Below are 22,893 nucleotides of genomic sequence, written 5' to 3' on the forward strand. Positions count from 1 at the left end.
TCTATATTCCAAAGGGTTTAACTCAGTTACTTAAAATGCCATAAACATAAATAGTCTTCTCTCTCTACATTGTATCCATGACAGATGACTTCAAAATACAGCACTCTAGGGCAATGGCACTTTCCAACTAAACAGGCAACCCTTATAATTGACAAAAGACACTAAACTACTTATAAACACAAATATAAAAAATACTTCACATTCTAATGCATAAAATTTTAGTATGCATACAATATAGAGCAATATCACTGTAAACCATTTCATTTGTAACAACAAAAAAAGATGCGGTTATAAAAAGGGGATATTTGTTGAGAAAAATACTATTGGAATTCAAATTCCTAATGTTTGTAAAAATGTTGTTATGCCTTTTTATGCATTTTAAACAGTCAATGAGTTGAACATATTATTTTAGGGAATGTAATGATATTTAAGTGAAAATGTCTAACCCAAAAAGCAAGCTTATAAAAACAATCACATCAAAGGAGTCCAGAAAGTTTTCTCAATGGCCTAATAATGTACTATCTCCAATGATTCCAACAAAATTGCCATCTGCCAAGATACCAGACGTTACTGCTTGAAAAATATTTTCTACAGTTTGGTATACGGATATTTTAATTAGCAGCCAAATAAAGGACTGAGAGACTGTGATAATCTCACTTTAACTCTAGGCACTTGCTGCAAATGGTCAAAAATTTTAAACTTTATGCCATTTATTAGCCAAGGAGAAGTTTCATTACTGTGGAGATCCAAAACACTAATTTTTATTTTAAAAGTAATGACTTCCATCCTGAGAAAGTAGTCTAATTTTTGTGAGATTTGTTATTTTATATTTGCTTATTGATTTTCTTCATTATTATCATTTGTGTATTTTATGTCATTCTACTGCTATATTAAGCATTTTACAGTGTCTTACTTTGAAGAGACTTACTAAAATAATCATACTAATTTTTTTAAAAATCTATATATTTTAGGAAAAAAAGCAGCAGAATGATATTGGTAATCAATTGGGTCACATAGGTTTCAGCTTGATCACCTTCGCATCCAAATAACAGGCATTTCTGGTCCTGACCCATACAATCCTTATTGATCTAAAATCATCTAGTCTTTTCAATTCATTGTACTTACCTTTATGGTCTGCATTAGAATTCTATCAGGGAAAATGATCTGACAGGCTGTTAAAGTTTTGCCATCATCTCTCTCTCTCTCCCTCTCTTTCCTTCTCTCTCTCTCTCTCTCTCTCTCTCTCTCTCTCTCTCTCTCTATATATATATATATATATATATTTTTTTTTTTTTTTTTTTTTTTAAATTTAAGGTAAGATGAACTTTGAGACTCCTTTAAGACCTTTGCGGAATCTGGTAATACCACCTTGGTCCCTTCCCCATTTGGAGTACACTATCAGCCTCTCAGGCTTTTCCTTTTATTTACTGAAGACTTAGAAGATGCTCACAATCTTCCTTTCCATCCCAAATACTGGAATTATCTTGGGTAATTCAACGTTAAGTGTCACATGCAGGATTCCATCCTTTCAGTTTATTGACCTCCTCATTACTATGATTTTCAACTCGACTCCACTTGACTATTTTCATGACCACATTCTAGATTTGTTAACCTTTTATTGATGTATTTCATAAGTCTTAAATTCAAACATCCTAGAGCTTCCCAAGTTCAGTTCATCAACTCTTGTTTTCTTGACTCCATTATTTTCTGTGTTTCAATCCCCTTCTTTCTTTACTTCTCTTCCTTAACTATCCTAGATTGTCTATCACTTACCACTCTATCACTTCAACCATTTTCTTACTTGTATCTTAATATTCCTGCTCCTTTGCCTTGATGAAACTACCCAGCAATATACAACCCTGGAAGAATCCATATTCTAACCATTTTCAGTGCTTGGAAGAAGAAAGCATATAGATGTACTGCTGACATAGGAGAGATGAAATTTGTTGGGGATTTGAAATATATATTTTGGCCATGTCTAAGATCTCACAGTGTTAATGAGCTCACAATTAGTAGATTGTTTAGTCTAACCCAGTACCTACTAATATCTTGGCAACACAACTTGTAACAACAACTTTCATTGACTATAGAACACATTCCTCATTTAAATCTTGACATTTTAAACTACTTGAAAATTGTTGGAAAAATTTTCTTTTTTTCCCTTCTGAGTACTTCATAATCTTTATTAGAGAACAGCATATTTAGTACATATACATAAGGATTTTAAAAACTGTATAATTAAAAAAATACATCTAGTAAAAATTAATTCACTTATATGTATTAGTTGTAGGGAAATCTAATTTTGTTCCGATATACCTGTGTTGGCATGGATATAACTGAGATAATCTGACTTGTTATTTAACTTTTAAACAATAAATAATATGATTGCAATTCTCTATATTAAAAATATAATATAGTTTGTTAAATATTAGTATTCACAGCTCAAGAATCATCTATAAATATGGGGCCTTTAAGTTTTTAAAAATTTATTAACTTAGGTACAGTAAAATTCAGTCTTTGGGGTGTACAGTTCTATAAATTTTGACAAAAGCATAGAATCGTGAAACCACTACCACAATCAAGATACAGAATAGTTTAATTATCCCCCCCGAAAGCTCCCTCACGTTAGCCCTTTCTAGTCAAATCCTCCCCCCACTGTTAACCCCTGGAAACCACCAATGTGTTTTATTTGCCTAAGGTTTTGCTTTTTCCAGAATGTATCAATGGAATTAAACAATGTGTTATGCCTTCTTTTATTCAGCAGAAAGCATCTGAGATGCCTTCAGATTGCTGCATTATCAACAGTCCATTCCTTACCAGTGCTGAGTAGCATTCCAGAATATGGATGTGCCACAGGTCCTTATCCATTCATCAGCTGAAGAACACCTGGGCTGTTTTCAATTGTTGGCAATTATTAATAGAGCTGCTATAAACATTCATGTACATGTTTCTGTGTGAATGTAAATCTTCATTTCTCTTGGGGTAAATACTTAGGAGTAGGCGGATTGCTGTGTCATATGGTAAGTGTACGTTAAACTGTATAAGAAACCGCCAAACCACTTTCCAAAGATTCTGGACCTTTTGTATCTCCACCAGCAATGTATGAGAGCTCCAGTTGCTTCACGTCTTTGCCAGCTCTTGCAGTACCAGGTTTTTGTTTTGTTTTAATTTTATTCATTCTAATGGTAGTGGTATATGATTGTTGTTTTAATTTTAATTTCCTTAAGAGCTGGGGATATTGAGTATCTTTCCATATGCTTATGCCATCTGTATACTGTCTGTGGTGAAGTGTCTGTTCAAATGTTTGCTCGCTTTTTTATTGCAACGTTAGTCTTCTTAATAAGTTTTGAAAGTCCTTTATACATACACATACACATATATACCTATATATGTGTGTGTGTATATATATATATATTTGTAAGTCCTTTGTATAATTTTATACTTGTATAAATATAGATATTTATACCTGTATACTTTTATAAGTCCTTTGTAAGATGTGTGACTTGCAAATACTTTTTCCAGTCTGTGTATTTTTTAAATTTCAGATATTACATTAAAATTTTTTATTTTTATTTACTTACTTTTTATTCTGATATTATATTTTTCATTTTCATCTGGTTCTTTTTTATACTTTCTATTACTCTGCTGAGATCTTCTATCATTCCATTCATTTAAAGAATATTTACCTTTACTTCATGAAAGATGGTCATAACAGCTATTTTTAAATCTTTATCTCATAGTTCCAACCTCTGGGAATTGGAATTGGTATCTGTTAACTGTCTTTTCTTAAGAAACGTCAAGATTTTCCTGGTTCTTTGTATATTAAATAACTTTGAATTGCATCCTGCTAATCTCCTATGGAGAACGTCTGTCTGTCTGTTTTTGTTTTTCCGGCCAATCAACCCTCTTAGGTTCAGACTGCAGGTGATATCTTGACCTCTGTGGGCAGAAGTTCCAGTGTTAATTCAGTTCGGGTCTTGAACTTGTAAAACATTAAAAATATTTTCTAAAACCTCAGAGGTTTGAGTCTTATTCCTGTTTAAGTTCTCTTTATTTCATTATTCCAACTGATAATATTTATAACTAATAACTAGTAATTAATTTCATCATTGGAATGACCATGGGCTTTAGGGTTAGGCAGATCTAGATTCAAATCCTGTCCCTACTATTTAGCTATGTAACACTGGGAAAGCTATTCAACTTCTCTTTGCGACTCACATTTCTTAGCTGCAAAATGGGAAAAATAATATCTACCTTACAGTGTTGTTAGAATGAAAATAACGCATTAGATGCAAAGTAACAGCAAAGTTACTGCCGATACATAGCTGCACTAAATAAATGTGAGTTTCTACCAACATCCTAACGAAAACAAAATCTCAATAGTAATGCTTATATGAAAATGCACACTAAAAATTGTGACCGTGTGTATGTGCGCGTGTGCTGTGTGGGTATTTTTTTACTCAAGGGCCTAGTACATCCTCATTTTTTTTTTTTAATCTTTTTGGCTGAGTCACGCAGCGTGTGGGATCTTAGTTCCCAACCAGGGATCGAACCCATGCCCCCGCGATGGAAGCGCAGAGTCTTAACCACTGGACCAACAGGGAAGTCCTGACAATCTCCTGATTTTAATTTAAGTTGTTATGGCTTATGAAGTTTTTTTTCCCCCCAGTTTTATTGAGATATATCAATAACTGACAAACAGCACTGTGTAAGTTCAAGGTGTATGGCATAATTATTTGACTTGCATATATTATGTTTTTGTTTTTGTTTTTGTTTTGTTTTGTTTTGTTTTGTTTTGCGGTACGCGGGCCTCTCACTGTTGTGGCCTCTCCCGTTGCGGAGCACAGGCTCCGGACACGCAGGCTCAGCGGCCATGGCTCACGGGCCCAGCCGCTCCGCGGCATGTGGGATCCTCCCGGACCGGGGCACAAACCCGTGTCCCCTGCATTGGCAGGTGGACTCTCAACCACTGTGCCACCAGGGAAGCCTGACTTACATATATTATGAAATGGTACCACAATGAGTTAACATCCATCATCTTATATACAAAAAGCAAAAAAAAGAAAATGGAAAAAAAAGCTTTTCTTTTCCTTGTGACAAGAGCTCCTAGGATCTACTCTCTTAACTGTCCCATATACCACACAGCAGTCTTAACATAGTCATCATATTATACATTACATTCCTAGTACTTATTTATCTTATAACTGGAAGTTTGTACTTTTTGACTGCCTTCATCCAATTCCCTCTGCCCTCAAACCCTGTTTCTGGTAACCACAAGTCTGATCTCTTTCTCTATGAATTTGTTTTTTTTCTTTTTTTTCTGGGTCCACATACAAATGAGATCAAACAGTATTTGTGTTTCGCTGTCTGACTTATTTCACTCAGCACAGTATTAGGTCCATCCACATTATTGCAAATGGCAGGATTTCCTTGTTTTGTAATGTCTGAATAATAGTCCATTGTATATGTGTATACCACAACTTCTTTGTCCATTCATCCATTGATGGACACTTAGGTTGTTTCCACGTCTTGACAATTGTAAATAGTACTGCTATGAACATGGTGGTGCAAATATCTCTTCAACATAGTATTTTTGTTTCCTCCAGATATATTCCCAGAAGTGGAATTGCTGGATCATATGATAGTTCTATTTTTAATTTTTTTAGCAACCTCCATAGCATTTTCCATAGTGACTGCACCAATTTACATTGCCACCAGCATTGAACAAGGTTTCTCTTTTCTACCTGTCCTCTCCAGCATTTGTTATCTCTTATCATTTTGATGATAGCCATTCAGACAGATGTGAGGTGATACATCATTGTGGCTTTGATTTGCATTTCCCTAATGATTAGTGATGCTGAGCACATTTTCATGTACCTGTTAACCGTTTGTATATCTTCTTTGGAAAAATGTCTATTCAGGTCCTTTGCCCATTTTAAAATTTGCATTATGTAGTTTAAGACATAGGAAGTATGATCCAAAAACATAAAATAAATAAGGGAAAACTGTTTGTAAATACTAAGTATTATGTAACAGAATTAATTCTTGAATGTGCATTTTTAAAAAGCTATCAGGGCTTCCCTGGTGGCGCAGTGGTTGAGTCTGCCTGCCAATGCAGGGGACACGGGTTCGTGCCCCGGTCCGGAAGATCCCACATGCTGCGGAGCGGCTAGGCCCATGAGCCATGGTCGCTGAGCCTGCGCTCCACAACGGGAGAGGCCACAACGGTGAGAGGCCTGCGTACCGCAAAAAAAAAAAAAAAAAAGAAAAAAAAAGAAAAAGCTATCACACTCTAGTTTTTCCTCAGAGAAGAAATATAGATCAATAACATTATATTAATTCAAAAGCTAAAATATGTTAGAGCCAGCAGCATCATTGAGTCAAAAGATAAAATTAAAAAGAATTGTATGTTAAAATTAAGCATTTTTTTGAAAAACAGGAAGTACAACATGATAGAGATGAAATTACTTCAGATTTAACATATATTTAAGAACAAGGGTGTAAATATAAGTACTATTCAATCCCTCAACTTAGGAAGCTACAAGTCTATTGGAAGAGACAGGCACATCACATTGCTAATAAAATATTAAGTGATATATTATAGATAATTGCAATACAGATAATAACAACAAAATATGAGGAGGCAGGCTTAGGAAAGATAGAGAACCCAGGAAATGCTACAGCAAGGGCGACATGTGAACTCGGCTATAAACTGGGTGACCGTACTTGCCTATTTCTTCCAGCATATGTCTTCATAAAGCAGCCAGACTAATCTTTCTAAACATAAATCAGATCATGTTACTCTTCCACTCAAAACCCTTCACTGTGTTCCATGCCACTTAGGATAAAGTCACAAATCCTTAACATGATCTACAAGGCTTTAAATCATCTGGCTCATATGTTCTCCAGACTCATCTCAAGCCACTATCCCCATTGCTCACTAAGCTCTAGGCATACTAGCCCCCTTTCTGTTCATTTTATTATTTCTACACTCTGAGTCTTTGTAATATTTCTCTCCTTAATGTTCTACACCCTATCCTTTGCTGACGATCCCCTTCTCATCCCTTCAGCACTCAGCTTAAACCGACCTTCTTCAAAAGTCTTCCCTGAATCCCTAATCTAAAATAAAGATCCTCTGCTATACTCTCTCTTTCACAGTACCCTATATTTTCTTTCCTAGCATTTGCCAAAGTTTGTTATTAGCATCTTTTATTTCTATAATTATTTGTTTAGCATCAGCCCCTTCTACTAGACTATAATTTAGTTATGTTAGGGCAGGGAACAAGTCAGTTTTGCTCACCACTATGCTAGCACATATAGGAGCTGAAGAGCGATCTGTTCATTAAATGAATAAAATAAATAAATTATAACTGTATATTTCAAGTTAGAGGGTGACTAAGTGGCATGGGAAACTACTTTAAAAGACTCTTTGTAAGGAGAAGAACAAAGCTGGAGGACTAATGCTACTTGACTTCAAGAACTACTATAAAGCTACAGTAACCAGGACAATGTGGTATGGGTGAAAGAACAGATAAATAGGTCAATGGAACAGAACAGAGAGCCCAGAAGTAGACTCCTATAAATAGAGTTAACTGATCTTTGACAAAGGAGCAAAGGCAATACAACAGAGCAAAGACAGTCTTTTTAACAAATGGTTTTGGAACGACTGGACATCCACATGCAAAAAAATAAATCGAGACACAGATGTTACACCCTTCACAAAACTTAATTCAAAATGAATCACTGAGCTAAATGTAAAATGCAACTCCTAGACATAACATAGGAGAAAATCTAGAACACTGAAGATATAATCCATGAAAGAAATAACAGATAAGCTGGACTGCATTAAAATTGAAAGCTTCTGCTCTACAAAAGACACTGTAAAGAGAATGAAGAGACAAGTCACAGTCTGGGAGAAAATATGTGCAAAAGACACATGACATAAAGCAGGGGTCCCCAACCCCCAGGCTGTGGACCAGTATTGGTCTGCGGCCTGTTAGGAATGGGGTCGCACAGCAGGAGATGAGCGGTGGGCAAGTGAGAAAGCTTCATCTGCAGCTCCCCGTCACTCGCATCACTGCCTGAACCATCCCCCCCCCGCCCCCCCCCCCCCGGTTCCATGGAAAAATTGTCTTTCACGACACTGGTCCCTGGTGCCACAAAGGTTGGGGACTGCTGACATAAAGGACTATTAAAGAAAACTTAAAACTCAACAATAAGAAAACAACCAATCTGGTTAAAAAATGGACCAAAGACCTTAACAGACACCTTACCAAAAAAGATATACAGATGATATAAGCATAGCAAATATATTCCACATTATGGGAAATGTAAATTAAAACAACTAGATACCACAACACACCTATGAGAATGCCCCAAATCTGGAACCCCAATAACAGCAAATGCTGGTGAGGATGTGGAACAACAGCAACTCTCATTCACTGCTGGTGGGAATGCAAAACCTTGCAGCCACCTTGAAGACAGTTTGGTGGTTTCTCATAAAATAAACATACTCTTACCATATAAGCCAGCAGTTGCGCTCCTTGGTATCTACCCAAAGGAGTTGAAAACTTATGTCCACACAGAAACCTGCATATGGATGTTTACAGCAGCTTTGTTCGTTACTGCCAAAATGTGGAAGCAACCAAGAAGCTTCTCAGTAGGTGAATGGATAAATAAACTGATACATCCAGACACTAGCATATTATGCAGCACTAAAAGAAATGAGCTAACAAGCCATGAAGAAACTGGCACATGACTACGTGAAAGAAACTAATCTGAAGGGGATACATACTATATGACTCCAACTATATGACATTCTGGCAAAGGCAAAACTATGGAGACAATAAAAAGATCAGTGATTGCCAGGGATGGGGTGAGAGGAAAGATGAATACGCAGAGCAAAGAGGATTTTTAGGACAGTGAAACTACCCTGTATGATATTATAATGATGGATATATGTTATCAGACATTTGTCTAAATCCATAGAATATACAAAACCAAGAGTGAACCTTAAGATGGACTATGAACTTTGGGTGATTACACTTTTGGGTGATTATGATTCATCCCTAACGAACCATTCCGGTGGGAGACATTGATGGGGGGAAACTCCGCATGTGTGGGGGAGGGGGTATATGGGAAATCTCTGTACCTTTCACTCAATTTTGTTTTAATCCTAAAACTACTCTAAAAAAATTAAGTCTTTTAAGAAAAGGCTCTTTGTAAAGAGCTGCCGAACATAAAAAGTGACTAACAAATACGAGACATCTACTACGTGCCATACGTTGTGCTAAGCATTTTGCACATAACATTTCATTTTACCATTAAAATAACCCAATGAAGTAGGAACTGTTCATCCTGTTTTCTAGATGAGCTTGAGCTGTCATTTCATGCAGGGGTAAGTACTTTTTGTCATTTAATAAAATTATTCCATTTAAAATAAAAAAGTGTCACAGACAATAGACTAAGTTGTTTTTCCATTCCATTACCAGTAGCTGGCACTGTATCAAAGGATATATACCAAGCATTCATTTATGAATTTATTCAACAAACATTTATTTAGCACCTGCTGTGCACCAGGCATTATTCTAGGTGCTAGGGATAACACTGTGGACAGAAGAGATAAAAATCCCTTCCATTACAGAGCTTGCATTCTAGTGGTAAACAAAACAACGCAACTGCTAAATAAGTAAAATATACGGTATGTTAGTAATAAAATTTTGAAAAAGGAAAAATAAAGCAGAGGAATGTAGTACTAAATATTTGGAGGAAGAAGGAGAATTTTAGACAGGGTGGCTACAGAAGACTTTTTTGAGAAAGTACATTTGAATTAAAGCTGGAACAAAGCGGGAGAGCTAGCTAGCCACATGGGTTTTTTGTAAGAAAGCATTCCAAACAGAGCAAGCATATCCTGCAAACTTGAAAAACAGCAGGAAGCTACAGTGACTGACAAAAAGTACAAGGGGAGAGTAGTAGGAGAAGCAGGTCAAAGAGCTAACGAGGCCAGATGACAGTACCTTCCCTCCCCATGGCTCGCTCCCTTGCAGCCATACTGGCCTCTGACTACTTTATGCACAGGCCAAGCACTTCCTTCTTTTGTATGCTGTTCTCTCTGCTTGAAATGCTCAGACAGCTCTTTGTTCAAATGGTTCCTCATCAGAATGGACTTCTCTGACCATTCTACATTTCTTTGTCCTTGCAGGTTTTTTCTTTCAGTGACATGGAAAGTCTCTGGAGTAGCACTGTCCAGTAGAATTTTGTGCAATGACAGAAATGTTCTGTGGTGTCTAATATGGGCACCACGAGACACATGCCTCTATTGAGTACTTGGATGTGGTTAGTGCACCTATGGCACTAAATTTTAAATTAAATTAATTTTTTTATTAATTAAATTTGTATAGCCACATCTGACTAGTGGTTACCTTCTTGCACAGTATAATTCTGGAGGTTCCTGAGCAGAGGAGCAAAGGGTTCTACATTTTAGTAAGAATCACCCACACTGCTATGCTGAGAACGGACTTTGGGAGGACAAGGGCAGAAGCAGGAAGACTGTTGAAAGTAATGCTGCAATAAGTCAAGTGAGAAATGATGGTGTCATGGATCAAGGCGATACCAAAGATAATGGTGAAAAGCAGTCAAATGCTGGATTTTTTTTACGGCAGAATCAATAAGATTTGCTGAAGGGCTCAATATGGGATGTGTGAAGAGTAGTTAAGGATAAGAGCAACAGTTATGGCCTGGGCAACTGCAAGACTGGGGTTCTCCATGTCTAAGAAGGAGATGATTGCAAGAGGAACTGGTTTGGGAGAAAATCTCAGGAGCTCAGTTCTATCATCGTTAGTGTGAGATGACAACTAGATATCCGAATGGAAGATACCGAGTAGGAAGATATACATGTCTGGAGATAAGGGAGAGAGACCTGGAGAATTTGGGAGTTACTAACATATTGGTATTTTTTTAAGCCATGAGACTAGATAAAATTGCCTAGAGAGTGAATAAGACAAAAAGGAGAAGCAGTCCAACAACTGAGCCTTATTAATTAAATACTAAGAAAGATTAGAGTTCAGTGTCCCACTTAGTAAAGGATGATAATAGACAGACTGTGTGTTTTTCAGTTAATCAGCACTGGGAGTTAATGTGCAGAAAAGGACAAAGGATACCTGTTCTTCTGAGGGGTCCTGTTGCCAGTCTTCCCGTCTATCTAATGAGCTACCATAAAGGGAAAGCTGAGCAGAGGATGCATTCGACACGTTGCCACATGACTGTCACTATGGAAGTCTCTGTCCTTTAGCTGTATTTTAATTATCTGGTGAAATATTAAAACCAAACCATGTACAGCTTTATACATTTAAGGTAATATCCTATATTATACCAGTTGAATTATTAGCAATATAATGTTATAGTCCTCACTGTATATAACTGAGTAGATAAATCCAATTCGGATGACACAAAAAGAGAGACAAGGTCTATAGCTAGGGCAAAATGCTCGTGCTATTGTACTGTCTTAAGGTTAAATTCTGCGTCAACTTCGCTAAGCTATGTGCTCAGCTGTTTCATCAAATACTAGTCTAGATGTTGCTGTGAAGGTATTTTGTAGATGTGATTAACATCTATAATCAGTTGACTTTAAGTAAAGGATATTGTTCTCAATAACGTGGGTGGGGCTCATCTAATCAGTTGAAGGTCTTCAGAGAAAAGACTGAGGCTTCTTGGAGAAGAAGGATTTCTGCCCCAAGACAGAAATCCTGCCTACGCTTCCAGCCTGCCAGCCCACCCTACAGATTTCAGACTTGCCAGGTTCCATAAGCATGTGAGCCAATTCTTTAAAATAAATCTATATATATCTATTCCCATATCCATATTCATATCCATAGCTATATCTTATCTATATCTATGTCTTACATATATCCTATTGGTTCTTTTCTGTTTCTCTGGAGAACCCTGATTGACACACTCTGCTTCTATTTGTACAAGTTGTGTGATACTATCTAAGTTTCACTTAACCTCTGAAATCTTCAATTTCTTCATTGTAATATGAAAAAAAATTTCAGTATCAACCTTAATAGAGATGTTCTGAATGTTAAACAAAATAACCCATGTAATGTTCTTAGTATGGTGCCTAGCACACAATAAATATTTAATAAATGTTAGATGTGGTGGTATTGCTATTATTATAAGAAACAAATATTGAGTGTTCACTATTTTTTTTTTTTTTTTTTTTTTTTTTGCAGTACGCGGGCCTCTCACTGCTGTGGCCTCTCCCATTGTAGAGCACAGGCTCTGGACGCGCAGGCTCAGCGGCCATGGCTCACGGGCTCAGCCGCTCCGCGGCATGTGGGATCCTCCCGGACCGGGGCACGAACCCGTGTCCCTTGCATCGGCAAGCGGACTCTCAACCACTGCGCCACCAGAAAAGCCCCCACTACTTTTTTTTAAACATCTTTATTGGAGTATAATTGCTTTACAATGGTGTGTTAGTTTCTGCTGTATCACAAAGTGAATCAGCTATACATATACATATAATCCCCATATTCCCTTCCTCTTGCGTCTCCCTCCAACTCTCCCTATCCCACCCCTCTAGGTGGTCACAAAGCACTGAGCTGATCTCCCTGTGCTATGCAGCAGCTTCCCAACAGCTATCTATTTTACATTTGGTAGTGTATACATGTCCATGTCACTCTCTCACTTCGTCCCAGCTTACCCTTCCCTCTCTCCATGTCCTGAAGTCCATTCTCTACGTCTGCATCTTTATTCCTGTCCTGCCCCTAGGTTCTTGAGAACCTTTTTATTTTAAGATTCCATATATATGTGTTAGCATACGGTATTTGTTTTTCTCTTTCTGATTTACTTCACTCTGTATGACAGACTCTAGGTCCATCCACCTCACTACAAATAACTCAATTTCGTTTCTTCATCTGTCATTGGACACATAGGTTGCTTCCATGTCCTGGCTATTGTAAATAGCGCTGCAACGAACATTGTGGTACATAACTCTTTTTGAATTATGCTTTTCTCCGGATATATGCCCAGTAATGGGATTGCTGGGTCATGGGGTAGTTCTATTTTTAGTTTTTTAAGGAGAGTGTTAACTATTTTTAAAGACATTATGTTATAATTTTACTTTAAATTCAAATAATAAAGTTTTCTTAAATCTATCTTATACTTGAGACCCCAGGACAGTCTGTCAAATACTATCCTGGCCATATTCTAGATGTTCTTCTCTAACTAACAGAATCACTTCTACCAGAATTTTTCTTAGTGTCTCGTCCACATTTACTCAATCCCTAAACTCTGCCAGACAGAGACTTAATAAAAACAGTCAATGAGATAAGATAAAACGAAGACATACAAATGAAGAACATTAGCAATCTAAATATAGTGACCTGCTTCACTACTATGTTTCTAGAAGGCACTGTGCAGAGGACAACAAAACAAAACGAAACAATTTTAAGCTCACAAAACTTCAGGAAGAAAAACACTTGTAATGCAAAAACAACCAATTTTGGTTTTGTTTCTATTATAATACCATAAATACCCTAATTTGAGATGAAACCTTTCCTAAGAAAGACTCCATAGAGAAATATAGAAGAAAAAATTTTAAAAGAATGTATTACTTCTTCATAGTGAATGCTTATATTATTATTACTTGTGCATAAAAAAATTAAGAATGATATAAATTTAATAATTTGAAGAGTTGGCTCTGAAAGATTAAAAACAAGTCACTTCTTATAACTAACACCAATGTTATATATGAGAGATGGTAGTCTAAAATACTTGCCTAAACAAATTTTGTATTATGTTACATATTACTATGAATTAGAAAAAATTTCCACTAGATTACTTTTAAAAGTTTAGATTTTCTTTTAAACCATTCTCAAGAGTCATTACTAAAGATTTCAGGAGAAAAATTAAGCCATTTTTTACACTTTAAAACCATATTTTGTAAGGAACTTTTAAGTTTATAGTTTTTTTTTTACTTATAACTACTATAATTAACCTATGAGTTACTGTTTACTTCTAGTTTTTTATAACTCACCTATGAGAAACTGCTCCCCAAGCACCATGCTTATTTGTGAGAATGTTAAGGATCTTCTGTTTCAGCTGATTTGCAGTCACGTGGTCCCTATGTTTCGCAGCACTAATGAGATGGTCACACATCTTTTCTTCCTCTCTTCTATCAGCAGCGTATTGGGCACACTGCGACTACAAAGAAATACAAACAGTGCATGATAATAAACCACTACCGTGTGTAAGAAAGAAATGATATTTAACCTTGAGTTATAGGGTAATAATTACCGATTCAATTTAAAAAACTCAGATAATGTAATCTTTTGAAAGTTTATTCTAAAATATACACACACACACACACACACACACACACACACATATATAATCACCTTTCAAACTGGTAAAAATATGTTCTTTCTTCATGTTTATACATAAAGTATATGTAATTTGAATATTATTAAGTAATATAATCAAGTAATTAATGACTTTTAAGGTTCCTTCCAATTCTGAAATTCTGATTTTAACATATTCTAAAAATAAGCATTTTAAAAACAAAATGATTTATTAAAAATGTAAACCTACTTATTATTTTAACCTATATAGTATATATCTCACTTAAAATAAGAGTTATGTTCCTGATAATTATATATAGATCAAAAACTTGCCACTTAATATATAGTGTTCCATTTTGTAAATGGCAATGTGGTGTAGAAGAGAAAGCAGTAGTTTAGGAATTTAGACCTGGATTTAATTTCACACTTTATGCAAATTCTGTTTTTTTCACTGTATTTTTACATTTGTAAAATGAAGGGCTAAAACAAGGTTTTCTCTACAGTGTCTCCTAGCTCTAGAATCTAATGTATTCAAAGTTTCTCATGATAACTACTACCTTAATCTTATCTTCCCTAATAATCAGTTGTCCTGTCAGCTATCTGTATTCAAGTTCATTGGTATTAGCAACACAGGTAATCAATCTCATTGTGTATCAAAAAGGCTCAATACAGGGCTTCCCTGATGGCGCAGTGGTTGAGAGTCCGCCTGCCGATGCAGGGGACACGGGTTTGTGCCCCGGTCCGGGAAGATCCCACATGTCGCGGAGCGGCTGGGCCCGTGAGCCATGGCCGCCTGAGCCTGTGCGTCCGGAGCCTGTGCTCCGCAACGGGAGAGGCCACAACAGCAAGAGGCCCACGTACCGCAAAAAAAAAAAAAAAAAAAAAAAAGGCTCAATACAAACATGAAGATGAATATCTCTTTAACCATAAGTTTGATTTGTTTTGTATAATAATTTTTGTATAGGGTAGAGTGACTGCAGATTTTAACATTATCATGTATGTAATACAAGTCATATAACTACAAAAAAAGTTTTGTACATCTAAAAAAATACATATAATGAGTTCACATTCATCATTACAAAGTAAAAATCTTTCATGTAAGGTATCTGAACATATTCCTTTCAATTATCTATTGATACAGACTACTACCACAAGTCATCTCTTCCAGAGAAATAACCCTACAGTAACCTAAGAAGGATTAATTCATTTTCCAATTCATCTTTTTGTACAGGGAATCACCAATTAGTACAATGATCTGCCTCCATAATGAGGTTAATATTTCATTAGCTCTTTGGAGAGTAAAATTAAATTTTCATTTTTCTTCCTTAACAATTACAGTGGTTAACCAAAAAAAATTAACTGTGAAGTACCCACCTCAAATTAAATACATTTTTTCTCTTAATTACAGGCCTATATGAGAGATACAGAAATTCCTCAAAAAGTCCTAGTATAAAACATTATGACTTTTACAAAATCTTTTACAATTTAAAAGTGATATAAGTTTGGTAAACCACACACACACAAACGTACACGTAATCAATTCATTTACTAATACAGCTTTAACCTAAAAAGAACAAATCGAATCATCTCGGTTAAAAAACAATGCACATTCGTTAAGTAACAATGACAATACTCTCAAAATTAGGTTTACATTAGTAATTTATTTTATGTGTACACAATCTAAAAACGCTGAGTCTTCATATCCCCTTCATAGCCTCTACACCTCTCTTAGCCATGCATCATCAACAAGAGTGATCTCATTCATCCCCGAGGGGTAAAAACTGGTATTAGGGTTGCGTGAAAAAAACCTTACTCTTTTAATGTATAAAGCACAGATGCATATACGGTACACAAACAGATATGCAGCATATTGATGACAATACAATAAATCAAGGTGGGGGCTGATTAGGATGACAACTATTTAAAAATTGTCCTTATGGGGAGCAACAAAGAAAAAGGTCGAGAAACACCTCCCTTAGCTTAACATCACCTTGGTTAAATATATGTTAGAGCTTGTAACTAATATCTAGCTGCTTGAAAATCTATTTTAAATGCTTTCACATGACAAATATTGATCTGCTTATATTCCCACAAAATATCCTGATTTTCTTAGTAGATATATGATCAACTCAAAACTGATTCTGCAGGGAATTCAGTTAATAATCTAAGCCTTATTTACTAACAGAAGTCAGAAGTTAATTGAATATTCTTATTTTGTCTAGAGTTCTGACATATCTTATACCTAAACATATTATATTCAAAGAACTCAATCTTTTCTTGTCATCCAAATTACAGCATGATACCCAATGTTATAAACATCAGATGCTATTTACGGTTGAAGCGATACAAAACTTCATTTTGACAAACACTTGTCAATGGACTTTTACCAGAGTTTAAAATGTTTGTTTTTTGCAAAATAAGGTTGTGTAATCCCATATGACAAGTGTGTGCTGTCTCATCTGACAAATAAAGCAGAGGTTATGGGTTTTAAAGTGACAACAGCTATTTTTCTGCCTCATGTTTTTTTTTTTTTTTTTTTTTTCGGTACGCGGGCCTCTCACTGTTGTGGCCTCTCCCATTGCGGAGCACAGGCTCCGGACACGCAGGCTCAGCAGCCATGGCTCACGGGCCCAGCCGCTCCACGGCATGTGGGATCTTCCCGGACCGGGGCACGAACCCACGTCCCCTGCATCGACCGGCAGACTCTCAACCACTGCACCACCAGGGAAGCCCCCTGCCTCATGCTTTTTACCTAGGTAGGTCAGAGATCACTAGACCTAGGACATCAACTTGCATGGCTAAGAGAGCTGCTTTACTGAGATAAAAACCTCGTCAAAACTGAAACCGTGGGCTCTGGCTTCCAGCCACACCACACTTGTTCGCATGTCGTATTAGGAGAATAAATTGGTGGAGTTATATATTACTTTCAAGACCACTGAAGTCCAACCTAAGCCAAACACCAGGTCACCTCAATATTTCTGAAACCAATGTTATTGAATTAGGACAATACAAATAATGTCAAATAATTATTGACATGCTAGGAATATAAGAATAATGTTCTTAAAAAACTATTAGTATGTAATATATAGTGCTTGAACATCCTTTAGTTTTTGCATACAAAATAGAAATGACAGCTATTTGTTCTTTACTCAAATGATAGTTAATTGTACTTATGAGGATTTTTCAACTATTACATTTCCATATATAGATCGATACATACAGATCTACATTTATATCATATATAATGGCATTGCTTCATTTGTCACTAAAATATAATTATAAATATAAAATATGAACTAAAATAATCTTTGGCCACTCTAAATAAAGATAGATACGTTATTAAATAATAAATTACTGAATGGTAAAACTGTTTCTCCATATAACCACTGTTACACCCATATCTAATGGGGTGTAAACTATGCTGAAAAATTACTAAAGGAATTGCATTATAAAACTGTATTTGCCTTTAAGAATAAGTCAGAACAACTTCAGTCCACCAACTGGTTAGGAACAGGGCAGGATGGGTCTCTTCATGTTGTAAATGAGGTAAAAAGAAATAAGTGCCCTGTATTTGACATTTACTAAAGCTTTTAAAAACTACTGAAATGACTTCAGTGAAATTCTTCTCTTAAAAAAAAAAAAAACCTTATGTAAGGTTACCATTGGTGACAACCGACTTATAACAGAAAAGCAGAATTTAACTCAATCCCCAAACCTTACCTCAAACTCTGCATGTTTATGCACATCCTCAGCTCTCTGTCTATTCAAAATAAACTCAGCTTCATTTGCAACACGAACTATATGGTCCTTCATAGCATGGCATAGCAATCTGAAAAGAAAAATACCTTTGGAATTATTATTCTTAATAGCTTTGTTTAATCCAATTTTTTTCAATAACCAAATTTCAGTATTGCAAGTATTAACTATGCATAAATTTTAGATAAAGCTAAATAATATAATTAAGAAATACGCTATTATATTTTTGCAGCAATGCCTCTTAAATATAGTGTGCCTTGTGAACAAATGATTCAGTTAATTCAATTAAGTTATTTAATGCACTAAAAACCAAGGATTTTTGACACTTTTTTAAATGGCTAGAACAACAAAATTCACTGCCATGGAAGTAAATTTTCACACAAAACTGGATGACCATATGTTAGGAAACCTATAGACTGGATTCTTTCTTTAATTAATACAGACAATAGGACTGACACCTAAAATTCACTTAAATGCTCAGATTCTTAATTCTAAGATGGAACTACCTTGAAATGAGTTCCAAGCAGCACTCAATTCAAGATAGTTCTCAGTAGGAATCTTTCCAAAATCCATGTGTGTTCTGACACAGATTTTGTTACTCCACGATGAGATTTCGGTTAAATTATGACTGTCACTCTAGGACCAGCGGGAACTTCCTGGCAGTATCACGGAAGCACCACTAAAATCTTGCATAGCAGCAGGACAGGTAGAGAGATCACTTGGAAACATGTAGCAGTATTCTCTTCAATCACATAAGAGGGACACAGGCACATTCCAATGGGAATATGGTCTAGTCTTCAGCATGAAAGTTAACGACAACATAAATTATTCAAAGACACAACGGTTAGGGGAATCTGCTAGAAACCACAATAGTTGGGGAAAAAAGGCTCAAACTCCTATGTAAATAATGTTGGAGGGCAAACAATCATATGGATAGTCTTAAATTTAATCACTGAGGCAGCTGGAAAAATAAAAGAAGTTAAAGAAAGACTAAACTCCAAATATTAACTTTTGATGACATCATTGGTCTATATTTTATAGATAGTCTTCAAAAGTGAAAAGAGATGTGAGAGATTAGAGTATTTCATTCAATGGCTTTGTCTAGTGCATGAAGGCTGAAGAAAGCCAGGAAAAAATCTAATATGTGCAAATTAGTGCAGATTACATTTAAATAGATTAACAGAAGACAGCTGGAAAGGAGAGACTCAGTGTCTGGCTGGTTAATAGGTACTATTCTCAGGAACAGAACAAGTGGATGGGCAAAGCCAAGAGGCATGGTGGCAGAGGAGGGGGTGGGGTGGGGGAGACTCATGCCTCAGACACACCAGAGAAATTGCATCAATTGTCCGAAAGTCTGTCCTCCTACCTCTGACCCTTATGAGTCATATAGCAACTAATATATGATGTTTTATTTCCATGCATCTTCTTATCTTATTGTCATTCTGGGTGACCTCATTAGCCACATGGGAAACCATTCACCACAGTACCTCACAATTCTCTGACCTTTTAACGGGGAACCAAAAATCCCTAAATCTAAGATTCCTTTAGAATCTTCAATTCTACCTCACTTCAGGAAATCACCTCACTGGCCATAATCAGCTTCACATCGTAAATCTTTATGCCAACAATCTACTCTCTGGTCACAATCTCCTAGCCTAAGTGCTTTCTCTCCCCTTCACTCGTCCCTCTCTGGCCCCAGGCAAAAATAAGCTCACTTCCAACTTCCACTTCTTTGATCCCTCTCTTCTCTTAGTCCTTCAACCACTGCTCAGATTTATCTCCTTCCCCCCCAAGCAAGGATCCCCCCCAGTCCACACTTTAACCATTCTCTTTCCAGCACCTTCACTCAATTCCTGATCTGCCTGCTGTAATTGCTCAGGAAATACATAATCCTAGGTGAAGACGTGGGTCTCCCCCCTCATTCCTACATCTGGACCTCTGAGGAAACTTGAGTTGACTTTTCTAAAATAATTTTGTTAAGTCTGTATTCCTTGTCATGTGTGGTCACTGAAGTCTCTGTTTCATTATGTTAGTGTCAGCTAACGATTAGACAGAGATTTCTTTAAATGCCTGAATCCAAAAAAATCTCCCAGAATTTCTCAAGCAGCCGTGTGTGTGTTTGGACAGCCCTTGAACACTCAGCCAGGCAGGTTTCAACTCTACCTTTGCATTTACTTCCTGCTTCCATAGAGTCCCAGCATCAGCAAAAGATGAGAGTTTGGGGCCTTCTCAGGTCTTTCCAGAGAATGAACACAACGTTAAGCATGTGCAGGGCCTTTTACATTTCCAGCAATATGTCAGAGCTTTTCAAAGCCCTTGTGTACATTTCACTCCCCAGCTGCTCCTCCCAAGCTTTTTGGTGTGTCTATCATTTGCCTCAACTGTTAATCTATCACCTCAGGCAGCTGAGGTGCCTATCACCTCAGGCAGTAGCAGTGAGGTCTAAGATATTAGCCTATAAATGTCTTCAACAAATGCCCTCAGGAAATCAGTTTTGTTTTTTTTTTCCACTCAGGGCCACTTCCAGGTTAGGTAAAATAAAACAAATCTTTTAAGCCATTCTTCCAGGGAGTCATCAGGCAGATCAGAACAAGTAAGTGATTTAAAATTCTTTGCTAATGAGGTCTATTATGCTCCCTCTGGTACAGTGCTTATAATGTGTGCTGCATTTTTATGGCTTCCTTTGAAATGGGGAGCAAAGGTTGGGACCAGAGTGAGTTAAAATGTCACAAAATTACTCTATCGTCACACCCACCAATAATTTTTGAAAATATTTTTGTTGCATATACAATTATTGAGAATTTTTTTTTCACACGTTGTAAGTATTATGTTACTTTCTTCTAGCTTTCTTTGTTGCTGTTATTCTTTCTTTCTTTGTTTTTGGCTGCGTTGGGTCTTTGTTGCTGTGCGCAGGCGTCTCTAGTTGTGGCAAGCAGGGGCTACTCTTCACTGCAGTGGGCAGGCTTCTCATTGCTGTGGCTTCTCTTGCTGCAGAGCCCAGGCTTAAGGCATGCAAGCTTCAGTAGTTGCAGCACACGGGCTCAGTAGTTGTGGCTCACGGGCTCTAGAGCGCAGGTTCAGTAGTTGTGGCACATGGGCTTAGTTGCTCCGCGGTATGTGGGACCCTCCCAGACCAGGGCTAGAGCCCATGTCCCCTGCATTGGCAGGCAGATTCTTAACCACTGTGCCACCAGGGAAGTCCCTGTTGCTGTTATTCTAATTTTCCCTTTTGGTAGATGATCAGTTCTTTCTTTCTGGGTGCTTTTGTCTCTTTATTTTGGGCATTGTCCAGTTTCAGTACCATGTATCTAGTATGGATTTCTTTTTATTTAGCCTACTTGAGGTCCATTGTGACTTCTGTGTCACTGTATTCTTATTTTCAATCAGTTCTTAAAAATTCACAACAATCATCTTTTAAAATATTTCATCTCCCCTACTCTGTATTTTTTTCCTTTTTCAATTCTGATGATTTGTAAACTAAACTTTCTTAGTTTACCTCCATATCTCTTAACATCACTTCATTTTTCATTTCTTTCTCTTTCTGCATTCTGGGAAAAATTTCAAAATGTATGTTCCAAGTCACTGGTTCCCTTTATCTTTGTCTAATCTGAAGAATCATTAATACATGGAGTTTTTTCCAAATTGTATTTTTAAATTCTATAATTTTTGATTTTTCAAATCTTCCTCTTCATTTTGATGGTCTCTTCTTATTCATTCAATTTTGTGCTATTTTATTTCCTGTATTTCACAATTCTAATCTTGGTAGTCCCCGGGGATCTAAATTTTTTGTTTCTTCCTTGTTGATTCCCATACATAGTGGCTTTCATTCTCATATATTTAGTACTCTTTGACTGTTACCTCATTTCTGGTCTTAATCAGGAGTCCAACAGACCTAACTTGGATAAGTATTTGCTTTTATTTCTTTTGATACCAAGGAGAGCCCACTAGAACCATGTCAGCCTCTCTTAAGGATCTTGGCTTAGCATGAAAGTTTCAGGCAAGGTTCTATACTTAATTCCTGGCTAAAGATTTAAAATCCTAACAGCATTGCTGTTTTAGGCATATGTCCCCAGGGCATTCCTACTCCTTGAGACACCAATTTATAAGGGGGGAGATGTGGCCCTGGAGAAGCCTAAACCATTTATAAGATGCATGTTGCCTCAAAGAGTATATCCTAAGTAGGATGTGAATGTTCTGTAGCAGAAGATAACCTCAGATCACTGAGTTACCCATACAGCTTTATTCACTTTTCAATCTGCTGAAATGTGACTTTAAGATCATCCTACACCAGTCTTGTAAATTTTACCTCCATAATATATTTTAATGTTTGTTCATTACTTTAACATTGTTTTAATTCAAGCCTTAATCATCTCTCATCCAATTACAATAGCCTCCTAATTTCTCTGCCTCCCTCAAATCTTCCATCCTTCTGATACATTTTTCGCTTTGCCATTACTGTTATTTACACTTAAATTTCTTCAATGGCTACTTTTTTGCACAGGCTCCAGACGCGCAGGCTCAGCGGCCATGGCTCACAGGCCCAGCCGCTCCGCGGCATGTGGGATCTTCCTGGACCGGGGCACGAACCCGTGTCCCCTGCACCAGCAGGCGGACTCTCAACCACTGCGCCATCAGGGAAGCCCTCAATGGCTCCTTTTAATAGACAGGATAATAGCCAAACATTATATATAGATATCAGTCTACTTCTGTAACCTTATCTACTGCCTTTTTAGCATACTTTTTCTATGTTCTAGAAAAACCTTCCTAGTTCTTTTAATGACTCATGCTATTTCAGGAT

At 36.7% G+C, this 22,893-nt stretch overlaps 1 protein-coding gene across 1 annotated transcript in view; it reads right to left on the reverse strand.

The window, feature by feature from the left end:
• Nucleotides 1-22,893, reverse strand: part of NBEA (neurobeachin) — a 620,750-nt gene that overhangs the window by 281,548 nt on the left and 316,309 nt on the right. The window contains exons 37-38 of the mRNA XM_022574654.2: nt 18,060-18,168; nt 14,036-14,202 (exon numbers count right to left, since the gene is read on the reverse strand). Of these exons, the coding sequence (XP_022430362.2) occupies nt 14,036-14,202; nt 18,060-18,168 (276 nt within the window). The remainder of the gene's footprint in view (nt 1-14,035; nt 14,203-18,059; nt 18,169-22,893) is intronic.

Source organism: Delphinapterus leucas, chromosome 18 (assembly GCF_059928025.1).
Source record: "Delphinapterus leucas isolate spDelLeu-1000000601 "Yukka" chromosome 18, BTC_Dleu_Yukka2, whole genome shotgun sequence".
Lineage (NCBI taxonomy): Eukaryota > Metazoa > Chordata > Mammalia > Artiodactyla > Monodontidae > Delphinapterus > Delphinapterus leucas.